The 17780-nt window shown below is 47.6% G+C and overlaps 1 protein-coding gene and 1 non-coding gene across 2 annotated transcripts in view; one reads left to right on the forward strand and one right to left on the reverse strand.

Annotated features, from left to right (window-relative positions):
- Nucleotides 1-17780, reverse strand: part of ABTB1 (ankyrin repeat and BTB domain containing 1) — a 70041-nt gene that overhangs the window by 5619 nt on the left and 46642 nt on the right. Inside the window, exon 11 of the mRNA XM_061618372.1 lies at nt 12096-12296. Within this exon, the coding sequence (XP_061474356.1) occupies nt 12096-12296 (201 nt within the window). The remainder of the gene's footprint in view (nt 1-12095; nt 12297-17780) is intronic.
- On the forward strand, nt 10924-11000 carry TRNAA-CGC (transfer RNA alanine (anticodon CGC)). The gene has a single exon. It is a non-coding gene; the product is annotated as a tRNA-Ala (tRNA).

A 17780-nucleotide genomic window follows, 5' to 3' on the forward strand; every position in this document is an offset into this window, starting at 1 on the left:
ACTTTGCAGCCGATGCCAGAGCCGCCATGTTGGGGGGTATGTGCACATTGCGTGCTGATGCAGCAAGCATCTAGGGGTGCGGGACAGCCAGTGGTACTTAAGTCCGCATTGCCAGCTTCCCGCCCTCCTTTGAATTTGGTGGCACTGCAGCACCAGTGGCGGCGTAGCAGCAGCAGCAGCAGCAGCAGCAGCCCATCCACAGCTAAGCGGCCTTTCTGGCTGGCATTTTGTGGAGAATTTTTGGCGGGAGGCTAGCGTGCGGTGCCATTTTGCCCGGGGGTGTGTGGCTCTTCTGCCTTCGCTGCCAGTCCATTGCACGGGAGGGCTAAGGGATGGCCAGTCCAGTCACAGCAGGCTTCCGCGGCTCCCTTTGGGTGCAGGCCGGCCTTTTCCTTCATTGCGGTGCACTGCCCCCCCCCCACTGCAGCTGGCATGGGGACACACATGCTGGGAGCTGGCATTCAGCACCAGCTTTGGGCAGCAGGGCTTCCGCTCCCCCCCTCGCTTGCGCTCAGTGCTTGCATCGGCCCAGGTTCCTTGGGCCATAGTAGCACCGGTGAAGCTGGGTTTGGTGCTCCCACCCCTCCCTTCTGAAAAGCGTGGCCCTTCCAGCTGGGGGGTGCCCCTGTCCGCTTCAGACAGCTGAAGATACCACCCAAAAAAGGGTAAGGCAGGCCAAAAAGGAAAGGCCCCAAAGAAAGGAGGTGGGTGGCCCTAAAGGAAGGGGGTGGGCGTGGGCGCCCACCCCACCCCCTGCGGCCTTGGAGGAGGACAGGCCACCATGGGAAGCCATCCTGGCCACGCTGGAAGCCCTAGAGCGCGGCCCACACCAGCCTGATGCACCCCAGGCACAATATGTGTCTGGGAGGGCAAAGGAGCCACCGACTAAGCAATCCCGCGGGAAAATGCAATGCGCACGGAGCAGGGCTAACAAGGCTGCTATTGATACCATCCTAGCTCGGCTGGACGCGCTTGAGGCCAGGCCCAGCAGGGCTGACATGAGGACAACCAGCGCAGCAGCAGGAACAGCTCCCACTTCGCAGACCTCCAGGAGGCCCACATCGGACAGCGCACTGGGTGAGTCCCCTTTTGCTGCACACCAACAGGGTCAGCCGCAGTGGAACTGGCCCCATGGGGATTTCCCTACTGGCCCTTTTCTCCGCCAGCGATGATGGAGGGGTACGGGCAAACAGGGTGTCCCATGGGGGATGGGGAGAATATGCCACAGCAACAGCTGGGGGAGGCCTGTGAGCTGGTGTGGCAGTCCCCTGTGGGTGCACTGGCAGGAGGGGGGTCCGCCCTCATCTGCTGCCCCTCTTGTAGAGGCTGCTGACCCTCTGGGCTCAGTGAGGGATGAAGCTATAGCTTTTGGGGAGACATCAGCCCCACTAGGCTTTCACTTTCACCTTCTACCCGGCACCAAGGAAAAAATATAGAAAGGGGAGTAGGTGGACCTGTTCTCACTTTTATATAGGGAGCCAGCCAAGAGGGACAAGGGTGATGACGCGGAACCGGGTAAACCCAAATGGCGACACACAGAGTGCACTTGGGCTAACTGGTTGCCGGCATTCCTAACATACATGAGGGTGGTGATGCAGAAGCATCCACAGAAGGGCTCAGTACTTGTTAAATACCTCAACATCATATATTGGGGTTATTCTGAGTTCCAAGGGGCTCACCTTTGATGAGGCGTTCCACATGAGGGCGGCATTTGACACTTCCCTCCCCTGGGACAAAAAGGAGGCTGACCTGTGGCTGCAGTTTATGTCACGCTCCAAGCCCGTGGCCAGTGACAGGACAGACAGCGGACACCTCTTAGCCCAGCAGGTGGCAGCAGCTCCTTCCCGCGGGTCGGCAGGGCAGGGGGTTCAACCCCACCTGCTTTGCTGGGAGTTCAGCTTCCGGGGCTCCTGTGGTCGGAGCCTCTGCAGATTCCAACACGAGTGTGCAATATGCCCGGGGGGGGGGGACACACCTGCATGGGCTGCCCCAGGGGCCGCCCCTTCAGGGCTGGAAGCAGGGACTCCGCCAGCTCTAGAAAGCCATGGGCTCCTGGCACAGCTCAAGGAAAAGGGCCCCAGCCCAGTTAAGCTCACGGAGCTCCAACACTTGCTCAGTCGTTACCCACTAGTCCAAGATGCACAGTTTTTGCCGGAAGGTTTCACAATGGGTTTTAGGATCCCCTACTTGGGTCCCAGGCAGGCCTTTATGTCCCACAATCTTAAGTCAGTGGTGGGCATGGAATCGGTTGTGTGGGTAAAAACAGAGAAGGAGGTTAAGGCTGGCAAAGTGTTGGGCCCCTTCCCAGTGCCACCCATCCCCTCCCTTAGAGTTTCTCCGCTGGGCCTCGTTCCCAAGAAGGTGCCAGGTGAATTCTGCCTCATACACCACCTATCTTTCCCTCGGGGTGAGTCTGTCAATGATTTCATCCTGCCGGACTTATGTTCTGTCTGATACACATCACTTGACTCAGCGGTGCAGATGGTTAGGGACTGCGGGATCGGGGCCCTCATGGGAAAATATGACATCAAGTCAGCCTTCTGTCTCCTCCCTGTTTACCCACAGGACTTTGAACTGTTGGGCTTTATGTTCGCTGGCGAATATTATGTGGATAGGGCATTGCCTATGGGCTGCTTGATTTCATGTTCAGTACTCGAGCGCTTCAACTCTTTCCTGGAGTGGGCAGTCAGGGGATGGGTAGGCCTGCAATCAGTGGTGCAGTATCTAGATGATTTCCTGTTTGCAGGCCCTGCCGACGCTAGCACCTGTAAGGCCTTTATGTCCCATTTCGCAGAGCTGGCGGAGGAACTCGGGTCCCCCTTGCAGCCAAGAAAACCGAGGGCCCATCCTCCGCTCTCACTTTTCTGGGCATCAAGACTGACACCGTAGCCCAGTGCTGTAGGCTCCCTCAGGACAAGCTGGTGGCCCTCAGCGGGAAAATCTCTGAAGTCATCGGGTCCAAGAAGGTGACGTTGTCCATACTGCAGGAGCTGGCAGGCCATATGAATGCATTCCTGTGGCGCATATACGACGCCATGGCTGGCCTATCTCGCCCACAACACCACACGCAGGTCACAGCCGCTCTTAGAGCCGACCTGGCAGTGTGGTCCACTTTCTTGCGGGAATTCAATGGGGTATCCCTATGGAGGAGGGAGCGCCTGTTGGAGGCCGAGCTGCAGGTGCACTCGGATGCCTCAAGTTCCTGCAGTTTTGTGGTTATTTTCCACGACACATGGTGCCATGGTAGCTGTCCACAGGACTGGGCACAGGCTGAGTTAACCCGGGACTTTACGTTTCTGGAGTTCTTTCCCATTGTTGTAGCCGTGCACCTTTGGCCCGCCAAGTTGCGTAATTCCATAGTCCCCTTTTGGTGCGACAACCTCCTTACAGTGCATGTTATCTACACCGTCTTCAAAAAAACCCAATGTTATGAACCTGGTGAGAGCATTCGTGCTCCAGTGTTTGCGCTATAATATCCTGTTCCTGGTGCGCCATGTACCGGGTATAGATGACAGTTTTGCCGATGCTCTATCACGGAACCAGATAGAGAGGTTTCGCCAGCTGGCTCAGTGGGCAAGGGCTTGACCGGATGTGGTTCCCCCAGCGCTATGGGAGATTGGAGGAACGAAGCGGAAAGGGCCATAAGCCTGACTGTGGCACCCAGCACCATGGCCAGCTACCGGGGAGCAGGTAGTGAGCTGTCACATTTCAAGGAGGCCAGAGGCTACGCACAGGAGTGGCCCATCCTCATGGAGCATCTTATGGAGTTCTGCATGGAGGGCAAACGGACGGGCCTCTCAGTTAGGACCATCAGAGGTAAGCTCTTGGGACTTTCTTTCCTGGCAAAGGCACAGGGCTTCCAGGACCACACAGGCAACTTTAGGGTCCGCCACATGCTAGAGGGCTGGTCCCACGGGTGCACAGGCACCCCGGATGCAAGCCTCCCCCTTTCCCCAGAACTACTGTTCGCCTTGCAAGGGCAGTGGAGGGATTTATGTTCTTCCCCTTTTAAGGCACTGCTATTTCATGCGGCTGCCCTCACCTTATTTTTCAGGGCTTTTAGAATCGGGGAGATGGTGGCGAGGTCTAAGACGGATAACTCCCTTCGAGCCCTCATGGTTTCAGACCTCAGTTGGGAGGCGGAGTGTGCCCTCCTGCAACTTAGACGGTCCAAGACTGACCAACATGGTAAGGGATGCCTGATTGTGTTAGCCCCGTCAGCAGAAGGAGCTCTGCCCGGTAACAGCTTTGCAGCGCTTCGTGGTGGTTCGGGGGCTGCATTCAGGGTATCTACTCACACACAGAGACACTCACCCCCTCACCAAGTACCAGTTCTGGACAGTGGCCAAGGCCATGCTGCGCAACTTAGGTGTGGACCCTTGTAAGTTCGGAACACACTCCTTCAGGATAGGTGCGGCCTCCACCGCTGCCCACCTGGGTTTCTCAAAGGCTACAGACAATGGGCAGGTGGCGTACAAATGTGTACAAAACTTACATTAGACCATTGGCGGATTTGGAATACTGTGTACAGTTCTGGTCGCCTCATCTCAAAAAGGATATTATAGAGTTGGAAAAGGTTCAGAAGAGGGCAACCAGAATGATCAAGGGGATGGAGCAACTCCCGTACGAGGAAAGGTTGCAGCATTTGGGGCTTTTTAGTTTAGAGAAAAGGCGGGTCAGAGGAGACATGATAGAAGTGTATAAAATTATGCATGGCATTGAGAAAGTGAATAGAGAAAAGTTCTTCTCCCTCTCTCATAATACTAGAACTAGTGGACATTCAAAGAAGCTGAATGTTGGAAGATTCAGGACAGACAAAAGGAAGTACTTCTTTACTCAGCACATAGTTAAACTATGGAATTTGCTCCCACAAGATGCAGTAATGGCCACCAGCTTGGACGGCTTTAAAAGAAGATTAGACAAATTCATGGAGGACAGGGCTATCAATGGCTACTAGCCGTGATGGCTGTGCTCTGCCACCCTAGTCAGAGGCAGCATGCTTCTGAAAACCAGTTGCCGGAAGCCTCAGGAGGGGAGAGTGTTCTTGCACTCGGGTCCTGCTTGCGGGCTTCCCCCAGGCACCTGGTTGGCCACTGTGAGAACAGGATGCTGGACTAGATGGGCCACTGGCCTGATCCAGCAGGCTCTTCTTATGTTCTTATGACAGGGTGGAGTTGTTTCGGCCAGACAGTGTGCATCTGATGGACATGGGCAGCAATATCCTCTTAATGGACCTGCAGAGGGGCCTACACGAGATTCTTATGGGGTGTGGGGTAAAGGGAGGCCACGCAGAGGCTTGTCCCCCTTCCGTGGCAAAGAAGTGTGGGAAAAGGTTAAAAGGGAAGGGCAGCTAGGTGACACCTTTAGGCACCTTGGGGGGTGATAGGCAGTCCGGAGGCCTGCAGCTCAGGGCTATACGGCCCGGGGACAGAATATGGGCCACTTTTGGGGCCAATGTGCCTCATCCGCTCGGGGTTTCAGGGCCCCGAGGGACGGTGACTTGGGTTGGACCCCCTACATATCCTCTGGGTGTGGCCTGAGCTGGGGTCTGGCACAGGGGAGCCCCTGGCTCAGGCAGGGTTGGGTTGCCCTATAACTGCAAGCAGGCTTTGCCTGGCTCATCAGGATGCTCCCGCACTTAATTTCCCCTCTGCTGGTTCATTATGCTAACTGGATTCTGTTCATGATTCAACCCAACAAACGGTGTCTGTGCTTCATTTTGGCAGGAGGCTGCAATCCCGCTCCGCACCTGGTACTTACTGGGCCAAAGGGGCGAGCTTTGCGGCTGCAGCCGATGCCGGAGTCACCATGTTGGGGGGTGCGTGTGCATTGGGTGCCAATGCAGCACGCATCTATGGGGGGGCGGGGCGGCCAGTGGTACTTAAGCCTGTGCCGCCAGCTTCCCGCCCTCCTTTGAATTTGGCAGCACCTGCCTGACCCTCTCTGTGCTGCAGTGTGATTCATTTGGTCATTACGGGGCTGACTAGGAATTTTTGGCCTGCTTGCCTAGATTCACCGGCAGTTTTCTTTTGCCTACTCTACACTGTGGTTAGCAGGGAAGGGTCAAGGGTTAGCACGGGTGACTGTGGGGATTAATAGGCTGATTGGGGCTGTTTGCCTTTCATATGTCAATGGTCACTTGGGCAAAGAAGTGCAGGAAAAGGTTAAAAGGCAAAGGCAGCTAGATGACACCTTTAGGCACCTTTGGGGGTGATAGGTGGTCCGAAGACCTGTAGCTCAGGGCTATACGGCCCGGGGGCCGAAGACGGGCCACTTTTGGGGACAACATGCCTCATCCGCTTGGGGTTTCAGGGCCCCGAGGGACAGTGACTTGGGTTCGACCCCCTACACATCCTCTGGGCGTGGCCTGAGCTGGGAACCTCTGCAGGGGTGGGGGACCGATTAGGACGGTCCGCCCTAGGAGGCTGATGGATCCGGATGGTTTCCTGATGGCTCTTGGGGATTTTCCTGTCACCGCGGCAGGTGATTCTGTCGAAGCCCTGGTTGACCTCTGGAATGGGGAAATGACCAGGGCGGTGGACACAATTGCTCCTGAGCTCTTACAGAGTGGAGCCAAACCAGCTCCCTGGTTTACCAGGGAGCTGGCGGCGATGAAACGAATAAGACGGGGACTTGAGCGACGTTGGCGGAAGACTCAGTGCGAGTCTGACCGAACACGGGCTACAGCCTATCTGAAGGCCTACTCTGTGGCAGCGCGGGCTAAGAAGAAACTTTTCTTTTCTGCCACCATTGCGTCTGCTGGGAGCCGTCCAGCGGAGCTGTTTTGAGTGGTCAGGGGTCTTTTAAACTCTGGCCCCCAGGAGGGTAATATAGACCACTCAACAGCCCGCTGTCAAGAATTTGCACGGCACTTTGCAGATAAAGTCGCTCAGATTCGCTCCGACTTGGACGCTAAAATTGATACAGTCTCAGGGGATGTAACTTTGGCTCCTGCTTGTCCAATAATAATGGATTCCTTTCAATTTGTACAGCCCGAGGATGTGAACAAGATCCTTGGAGAGGCGAGAGCCACCACATGTCTGCTGGATCCTTGCCCTTCCTGGCTCATTAAAAGTGCCAGAGGGGGACTGGCCAAGTGGGTGAAGGGAGTAGTTAATGCCTCTTTACAACAAGGCAGAATTCCATCGTGCCTAAAAGAGGCAGTTGTACGGCCTTTGTTGAAAAAGCCCTCCCTGGATCCCTTTATAATGGGAGATTATCAGCCAGTCTCCAACATTCCATTTTTGGGCAAGGTAATAGAGTGTGTGGTGGCCGCCCAGCTCCAGAGATTCTTGGATGAAACGGATTATCTGGATCCATTTCAGTCTGGTTTCAGGCCTGGTTACGGGACAGAGACAGCTCTGGTCACCTTGGTAGATGACCTTCGCAGAGAGCTGGACAGGGGGAGTGTCTCCCTGTTAGTTCTACTGGACCTCTCAGTGGCTTTTGATACCATCAACCATGGTATCCTTCTGGACCGCCTTGCTGGGATGGGACTTGGGGGCACCATGTTATGATGGCTCCATTCCTTTCTGGAGGCACAAACTCAGAAGGTGGTGCTGAGGGACTCCTGTTCAACTCCTTGGCCGTTGATCTATGGGGTCCCTCAGGTTTCAGTTTTGTCCCCCATATTATTTAACATCTATATGAAACCGCTGGGAGAGGTTGTCCGGGGGTTTGGGGTTCGGTGCCATCAGTATGCGGATGATACCCAACTCTATTTCTCCTTTCCACCTAAAGCCAAGGAAGCTGTCCTGGTCCTGAACCAGTGCCTGGCATTAGTGATGGACTGGATGAGGGCGAACAAATTGAAACTAAATCCAGACAAGACAGAGGTGCTCCTGGTCAGTCGAAGGGCAGATCAGGGAATAGGGATTCAGCATGTGCTGGATGGCGTTACACTCCCCCTGAAGACACAGATTCACAGTTTGGGTGTGCTCCTGGACTCAGCTCTGAACTTGGAGGCCCAGGTCTTGGCCATGGCCAGGAGTGCCTTTGCCCATTTAAGACTAGTGCGCCAGCTGTGCCCGTTCCTGGAAATGCCTGATTTGACTATGGTGATGCATGCCTTAGTTACATCCCGTTTAAACTACTGTAACGCGCTCTACGTGGGGCTGCCTTTGAAGACTGTTCGGAAACTTAAACTGGTACAAAGAGCTGCAGCCAGAGTAGTAACAGGGGCTGGTTACAGGGACCATACAACTCCCTTGTTACAAAAGCTCCACTGGCTGCCAGTTTGTTTCCGGTCACAATTCAAAGTGCTGGTTTTGACCTTTCAAGCCCTATACGGCCCAGGTCCAGGCTATCTGTCAGACCGTATCTCCCTATACGAGCCTGCCCGGGCCCTGAGATCTTCAGGAGAGGCCCTTCTCTCAGTCCCAACAACCTCGCAAGTGCGATTGGTGGGGACGCGGGATAGGGCCTTCTCGGTGGCAGCTCCTAGGTTCTGGAACTCCCTTCCTAAGGAGGCATGAATGGCCCCCTCCTTGCCATTCTTCCGTCGGCAAGTAAAGACTTTTTTATTCCGACAGGCTTTGGGGATAGAAGGTGTTTAGGATTGGGCTTTACAAGGCTTGTTTTATTGTTTTATATTATTATCTGTATTATTTTTAATTGTTTTTAGATTTTTAAGTGCCTTTTACGGTTTTAAGGTTGTGCATAGTTTAATTGTATTTTAATTGTATGTTTTTCTATGTTTTTAACTACATGTAGTTTTATTTGTAAGCCGCCCTGAGTTCCAGTTTGGAGAAAGGGCGCGGTAAAAATAAAGTTTCAATTTCAATTTCAAAACTTTGGTATTAAGACAGCAGGATATATGTACATAAGTGACGTCCGCATGCAGCAGCTCATACTGCTACAGAAACATTCACACAGCAACAAGTTTGTAGCTTAAGCTGGTATTTGTAACCAAGATCCAGTATAGGAAGATACGGCTTGCATTATTAGGCTAATGCTTCATAAAGGAAGCGTGTGCAGTACAGTAGCATAGCATAGGGCACTGTTCTTCAACCTTGGGTCCCCAGATGTTGTTGGACTACAACTCCCATCATCCCTGGCCACTTGCTAAGATGGCTGGAGTCGACAGGAGTTGTGCTCCAACAACATCTGGGGGCCCAAGGTTGAAGAACAGTGCCATAGGGCAAAGCAGTAGAAGACTGAATCCACTGCTGCGTATAAACAGAGAGTTGGTATGTATGAGATCTTCCCCCACAACACAAACTGTGTCAGCATACCTTATGACTACTTAGGACACTGAGCTCTTTCATGTGTTACTTCTGCACCTGAAAATCCTCGCCTGTTAAGTCAGCTAACCAAGAAAACTAGTTCAGACAATCAGATGATCCAGAGACCTCTAATCTCCGAGCTAGATTCACTTCATAAATAATCAAAACACTTAGTATTTAGAGAACATATTTTAAGTGTCCAGAAAACACTTAATATGTTGTTCTAGTACAGAAGTCTTATAAATCAGTGTGACATTCATTTCTATATTATAGAAGGGAAGGTGAAGACAGATGAAATAGTACCCAAGACAACTTAGGAATTTTATCACCAAGATGAGATTTAAAACAAGGGAGCTTGTTTATACTCTTAGCCACTAGGATATACCCACTCTCTACTATACTGACGTACAGCATAGCTGCCACCAGAGGTTAAAGTAGTATGGGTACCTCTTCATGAAATTAGGTTGTATAAAGTAGTGCCCATGCAGCTTACTACAACTTTTACAATCGCACTTCGGAATCCCCTCATTTTGCAAGGGGCTTTTCTGGTTAAATTTTGGTTAAAATTGGCCTGAATAACATTGCTGCCAATTCACACAAATAGCTGATTGTCCAGAATTAATCCAAGGGTCTAGATTAGGAACATATTAGGAAACTGCTTTATGCCATTTGTCCATCTAATCCAGTATCATCTTTCCTGACTGGCAATGCCTGTCCAAGGTTTCAGGCAGACACCTTTTCTATCATCCGCAACCTTATCCTTTCAGCTAAGGGGTGGGGAACTGGATCTTGCTGGATCCTTATGTAGGCCATGTTTGGGAGGTGGGCATTGTGCAGTGGACTTCACAAGCTACAAAGATTAGCTGATCATTGGAGATTGTGAAGCCAGGCACACTGGGCTATGCAGGCACTGCCAATCAACTGATTGGCAGTGCCTGTAAATCCCCCTTCGGCAAAGCCATATCTTTGCTGCAAAGCCTGCACCACATCTGACATCACGTATCACATCAGGTGAAGGGCAGATGGGGATGACTTGGCCAAAACAGCCGTGCAGGCCTAGCAGAGAGTAGGGATGGATGAGAATTCTGCTGAATTCGGATTTAGTACTGGATTCTTCAACAGCATATATATTCTCCATCTTTGCAGAGCAATCCTGTTCTCTCCGAACTTCAGTGGCTTTCCCCCAACACCAGATTCCCCACCCCCTGAAATATTTCCTCGAATATCTTGTTCTTTTATTGATTGTACTCACAGGACAGCATTACAGGTTTCTCTCTCTCTGCCACTCCCCACTCCACCCGAATAATCCAGGCTCCAAGCAGAGCCTATAATCAAGATTAAAAGACAAGCCTAGCTCTAGAGTAGGAATTCGCAAACTGAGTTCTATGGACCACTAATGGTCCACAAGATTCATTCAGGCAGTCTGCGGCATGTCCGCATTAAGCATTCATATTGATTTTTAACTGTATTCTTATTGCTTCTTTTATTTCTTATTGTTGTATTTTATTGTCTTACCACTTGAATTTTATGGAATGCAAATTGTAATACAATAAAATACAGTACATAGAATTAAAAGCAATAAAATGCAATTAAATATCATACAGCATCTAGCACAGCACATTACAATTGCTACAAGAGGCAGAAAAATCATTAAGTGGTCCACCAAGACTCTCCGCAATTTTCAAGTGACTTTTATTTTGGGGATGGGACATAGCTCAGTGGTAAAGTATCTGCCTCGCATGCAGAAGGTCCCAGGTTCAATCCCTGGCATCTCCAGGTAGGGCTGGAGAGGCTCCTGCCTGAAACCCTGGACAGCCACAGCCAGTTACTGCGGACAATACTGAGCTAGACAGACCAATGGTCTGACTCAGTAAAAGGCAGCTCCCTATGTGCCTAAGCGGTTCCTGGAGGAAGGTTTGGGAACCACTGCCCTAAAGAGTTTTTAGAGTCCTTAACATGAGCAAGACTCTAGCTTTGCCTTCTAATCTCTGTTGTGTTAACCTGGTGAATGATTAAAAGGCAAGCCTAGAGACTAGAGTCTTACCCACATTAAGGACTCTAGGCTTCCTAAGGAGGAAATGCAGAATGGGGAGCATTGAAAACTGCTTTCCAAAAGGAAAACAGCTGGTCTCTGCTTGCTAATGTGAAAACTGACCAGCCTCAGTCACAGCAGAGGTGGTGGTGGTGAAGTTGCTTTCCTTTCCTTTCCTTTATCAATATTTCCTTTCAAAAATCAATTTTTGATTTTTAATCGATTGTTATCAATTATTTTTGGGAGAACAAAATTGGACCAGTAAAAGTAGCTACTACATAAAGAACGACCTTAAATCGATATTGCCTATTAGGTCAATGGAATGTTTTCAAAGTGGCACCAGCCAACAGATCCCATCCCTAGTAGAGAGTCCTGGCAGGCCTAACCAGGCCTGCAGGCTGGAGGTTCCCCACGGCTGTTTTAATTGGAGATATCAGGGATTGAACCTAGGTCTGTCTTCATGCAAAACAAGTACTCTACCCACTGAACTATGATATTTCTCCAGAAGTATAGTTGCTTACAGTTTCTAGAAGTAACCATGCCAAAAAGGTAAAATGCAAACCAAACTCATCGTTTTTGCACTGGCAAAAACTCTTCAGTTGAAGGAGCAGCTTGCAGGAGAGCTTTAACGTATTTCCCTGTAACATGGGAGGTAGTCCTCCATCTCAACTTCTCTGGCTGTTCTGCAAGCACTCTTGTACAGTGATCATGACGACTAATTTTAGAAATATGGGCAACTACTCATCCATCTGGCTTAAGGCTTTTAAAGAGAGATGAACACTAGTTTCCTGTTGGCTGCCACATACTACCCACCCCCTAGAGAAGGTTTCCCCCTTTACCTTCTCAATGATCTTTGCCATGTACTCCGTGCACTGGTCCTCCAGCCGGGTCACCTGGAATAACTTTGCAATCTTCCAGATGCTAACAACACTGTCCTCATCAAGAACCTGGGCCAAAGTCCTCCCACACAGTCGTTTGAGCCCAGGTAACAGGTACATGTCTGCGACACAAAGCACCTCATAGGCATTTTCAGGAGCCAGCTGTTAGGGGGAAAAAGGCATTAATCAAAATGGGCTCAGCATCAAAACTAAAATCCTGCCTGGAAATCACATCTGACTGCAAAACAGATACAGTTTATTTGATTAAATGCAATCTATTTATATTTGGCATAAAGACTTGAGGTTGATAGCTAGTTTAGAATCTACAAATAAAACCAAAACTAATAGTCACAGAAACTCTGGCTTTACCTGCCCAAATCCATATTAGTAAAAACATTTTGCAACACTACTTCTAAGAGCAGTCAGACCTAGATAAATCTTCAGTTACAGGTCACTTGGATGTGATATGATATCCTGACAATACACAGAAATTGTCACTAAGGGGATATTCTTAGTTGTTCTTTGGAATTACAATGGGATTCAGGGAAGAAGGTGGCCTCTTATATATGTTGGAGCCAAGCCATAGGTAGGAGTCTGCTTCAGAAGGGTGCAAAATTCAGTTCCATGGTCAGTGCGCAGTGCGATCAAGTGAGTAGTAAGGTGAAAAACCTGAATTTTGATCTGTTGGGGAGTTTCATATGGTTCACCTTAGGTAGATACATGTCTGTATTATTTGAGGCTCTCTCTTCTAATGAAAAATTTGATTGTTTCACTCTGTTGGATATGGGGAAATGAAACAAGATACTTTGTAGTTCATGTTTTTTAAAGGAAGAAAATGCACTTTTTTTTTTAAACCCTGGAAATTCCAAAACCTCACAAAACAGAAGTCTCAGAGTCTGATTGCACATTTGCCTACTACAGGTTACAGCATGATGCCACTGCATTCACCATGGGGATCACAAAAGTTCCAAGAGCTATCTTAACAAGCAATTCCTCTCCCTGTGGCACACGATCGGGGAAAAGGTTTGTTTTACACAAAGCCGCAAAAAGAATGAGCAAACGAAATCTGAATCAAGAACTAGACCACTTTATTTTACAGCACAAAATATCCCTTACATTCTCTGTTCTTGGACCATTGCCCACCACTTGAACATTCATTTCAAGGAACTGACTTTCCAGTTCTCACTCACAAATATGATCCCAAAAGCTGTAGTCAAACCATAAAGGGTGTAAATGTTAACAGAATGTTAACTGGAGCATGGCGCAGGGAGCATATTACCCCTGTGCTTTATCGACTCCACTGGCTCCCAATTTGTTTCTGGGCCCAATTCAAAGTGCTGGTTCTGACCTTTAAAGCCCTAAACAGCCTTGGACCAATATACCTGAGGGACCGCTTACGCCCATGTGTACCTGCCGGGATTTAAGATCATCTGCCTCTGGCCTCCTCTGTGTGCCTGGAGTGAAAGATTGACAGGCATGTGGTAGAGAGCTTTTTCAGCTGTGGCCCCCAAGCTTTGGAATACTCTACCCCAAGAAGTTTGCTCTGCTCCCTCCCTGTTGGTTTTCTGGAGACTTCTGAAAACGATCTTGTTCCAGAGTGCCTTTGGGAGGGACTGAAGGTAGAGCCTGACACTGATTTTATGCCTTCTACGTTAAATTTTACCTTTGTAGTCCCTTTAGTACCAATCCCTATGTGTGTGTGTGTGTGTGTATTGTATTTTATATATTTTAATTGTATTTTATGTATTTTAATTGTATTTTATGTATTTTAATTGTATTTTATATATTTTATTTTTATGTTTTTGTGATTTTACTGTTTATAATTTTATTATGTACATTTATTATTTGCAAATGCCCTCCACAACCACCTGAGGGTATTTGAGGTTACTCAATGGTAAGGGAAATGCACATACTTTTATTTACTGCTTCCCTGTACTGAACTCCACCACTGAAAATGCACTGCCGGGCTGAGCCCTGGCCCTTCCTTAAGTAGATGGATGCAACTTTATACAAGGGACGTGTTGTTAATAATTTCCATGAATGCTTGTGTGCACATTCTGATGGAATGTTCCTTTCATAGAGCTTTTGTTAAAAGAGTATTCTGTGAGCTGGATACAGCAGATATACATGGCCCAGCCCCAAAAGATCATTTCTAAATGTTGGACATTATTATGCCAACAAAATCCTTCAACATATAATTCCATTACTCCAAAAATACTCCCAAACTGGACCAATTTTTTTGCTTACAGATGAAATGCAGATGAGTTAGTGACCAGATTCGCAGGTCAAATTATGCCAAAGTTAATGTTTAACTATGGTTTAAAGTAGCAGCCATGTTGGTGCATGCGGCTCACAAATTCCTACTTTGTTCCTCTTCAACTTCTGGCCACATGGAGAGCAACAAACCACAAGACTTGCCTTGCTATGTCAACTGAACCTAAGCTTGTAATTTGTTTGGAGACAACATGCAAACACAGTCAGGGTGTGAAGGTATAATACAGTACTCCTCTATCCTTCATTAGCTTCCCCCCAAAACAGCTGAGTAAACCCCATGCTATGTATACTCATCACCCTCTAACAAATTCAGCTCCAGGAAATTTGACTTCATTTTTACTTCAAGTCCATTGCTGTGTTTCGAGTTCTCAGGCTTTGACATTTCCTCACCCCTATCACTTCAAGACACCCATCCAAGCATGAGGAAATTCCAGAAGATAACACCAAGACAAATCTGACCTTGCCTTTCCTCTTTGCCTTGTCAATGTTCATTTAATTGGGACCATGTGTCATTAACATGAGTCTCCCTTGCAAGCTGTTTTACTGCTGTTTGGAACTGAAAGCAGCAATGCTGAGGTAGGTTCCCACAAAGGTTTGGACTTTAATTACATGGAACTAAACTAACTGACCTTTCTTTGTAGAAAATTCTATACAACTGGGATAGCACAGTTAAAATAGCCATTGCAGTCAAGAGCCCTGCTTTTCCACTACTGTACACAAATATCCTCCAGAGTTACAACTCAGGGGAAACTAGTGTCAATACTAATCCATGATATTTTGCTGCCTGAAGAACAGCCCAAATAGTGCCCATAAACACCTTTTTCTTGCTTGCTGCTCTGTTCAGACACCAATTCCTGTCATCATCTCCCCTCCACCACCATCCCACAGTGCTGTGTGAAGCCTGGTACAAGGAAAGATGGCCTCAATCATTGCAGGTATTATGTAGAATCATAGAGTTGGAAGTGGCCTATAAGGCCACCAAGTCCAACCCAGAGGGGAACCAATGCTTCATGCGATTTGGAAACTATACTTCTGCTAATGCAGCCTAAAATAGCATTTGCCTTTTTTGTAGCCACATCACACTGTTGTCTCATATTCAGCTTGTGATCAACAACAACCCCAAGATTCTTCTCGCATGCAATATTACTGAGCCAAGTATCCCCCATCTTATCACTGTGCATTTGGTTTTTTTTTCTTAGGTGTACAACTTTGTACTTGTCCCTGATAAATTTCATTCTGTTGTCTTCAGCCCAATGCTCCAGTCTATCAAGATCCCTTTGAATTTTGGTTCTGTCTTCCAAGGTATTAGCTACTCCTCTCAGTTTTGTATCATCTGTAAATTTGATAACCATTCCCTGCACCTCCTAATCCAAATCATTAATAAAAATGTTGAAGAGCACTGGCCCTAGGACTGAGCCCTGTGGTACTCCACTCGTTACCTCTCCTCAGTTTGAGAAGGAACCAGTGATAAGCACTCTTTGAGTACAATTCTGTAGCTAACTGTGGATCCACCTTATCGTTGTTCCATCCAGCCCACATTTAGCTAACTTACTAATCAGAAGATCATGGGGCACTTTGTCAAAAGCTTTGCTGAAGTCGAGATATATTATGTCCACAGCATTCCCACAGTCTACAAGGGAGGTTACCCAGTCAAAAAATGAGATAAGATTAGTCTGGCAGGATTTGTTCTTGATAAATCCATTTTGGCTTTAGTAATCACTGCATTGTTTTCAAGGTGCTTACAGACTGATCGCTTTATAATCTGCTCCAGAATTTTCCAGGGATCGATGTCAGGCTGACTTGTCTATAGTTCTCTTTTCTGTCCTTTTTAAAGACAGGGACAGCACTAGCCCTCCTCCAGTCATCCAGCACTTTGCCCATCCTCCATGATTTCACAAATATAATAGACAGCAGTTCCAAGAGTTCTTCAGCCAGTTCCTTCAATACTCTAGGATGCAGTTCATTGGGTCCCACAGATGTCGTCTGGTGTTAACATGCCTAACATTGCATCCAGCTCAGAGGGAAAGATTTCCCTACTTTCATTTCTTCAAAATTGTGCTTGGAAAAAATACTGCAAATCTGATAGTTCTGTCACTTTGCCCATGTCACTGCCGTTCCAAAGATTAAGGGTGGTATTCAATACTAGTCGTAGATTCATTGAAGTTAATAGCCATAACTAATTTAGGTTCACTCATTTCAATGGATCTACTCTGAGTAGAACCTTAGTGTTATAGTCAGCTAAGTCCTACTCAGACTAGACCCACTGAAATCAATGAACTAAGTTAGTCACGGCTATTCACTGGGCCTACTCTGAATAGGACCACCATTGAACACTACCCTAAAAATTTGCATTTTTCTACAAGTTCCCCACTCCACCCCAAATTTGGTCATTGCATTTGCAATCTTCTTAGCATGGAAAACATTTGTGAGAAATTTGACTTTAAAAAAATAAAAATAAATAAAGGAATGGCAAATCTAGGAGAATGACCAAACCCCATGGACTGTACAGATGTACCCCAAACAGCCCACATTTTAGCTGTAGAATTTACATTTCTTTTCTAAACAGATGTTTCAAGGTGGCCAACAATATATATTTTTTAAAACCCACAGCAGTAGCAAATAGTACAAAACCAAGAGCCATTAAAAATAAAACACAGAGGGAGGAAGCAGGTAATATAAAAAAGGCAAGGCAAGTGTCATTAAAAGCCCAAAAGAACAGGAAAGACTTCTGACTGGTACTTAAAAGATTAGCAAAATGTGCCAGACACAAATTAAGGAGAAATCCACAATGTGTGTGTCACTTCCGCCAAAGCCCTCTCTGCAGCAGCCACCCACCCAACCTCAGAAGGCAGGAAGTACCCAGGAAAGAGCCTCAGACAAGGATATTCATTTCTGGGATGGTTCACGTGGAGAAGGGCGATACTTCAAATAATCCCATCCCAGGCTGTTCAGAGTTTTAAAGACAAAAGTGAGCACTTTTAAAAAAATGAGTCCAGTAACGAAGTGGGAGGCCATAAAGGCTCTTTCAAAATTGGTACAAAATGCTCTTGACAACCTACCCCTGATTATTACTATTCACCTTTCTATTGCACCCTTCTTCCAAGGAGCAGACTTAACAATGGTCATCAGGTTTCAAAACAGTGGAAATTTCTGGGCATTCTTTTTTTTTTTTACAATAATTTTTATTCAAATTTTCATAAAACAAACAAAACAAAATCATAAAACATTCAAAGACAAAAAACAAAACAAAACAAAAATGATTAAACAAAAAAATAAAATGTTGACTTCCCATTTGTCGCAGATCAGTTATAGGTCTACAATATATAACAATCCTGTCTCTTAAATCATATTATAAAATCACTTTCCTCCAGT

This window comes from Rhineura floridana, chromosome 3 (genome assembly GCF_030035675.1).
Source record: "Rhineura floridana isolate rRhiFlo1 chromosome 3, rRhiFlo1.hap2, whole genome shotgun sequence".
NCBI lineage: Eukaryota > Metazoa > Chordata > Lepidosauria > Squamata > Rhineuridae > Rhineura > Rhineura floridana.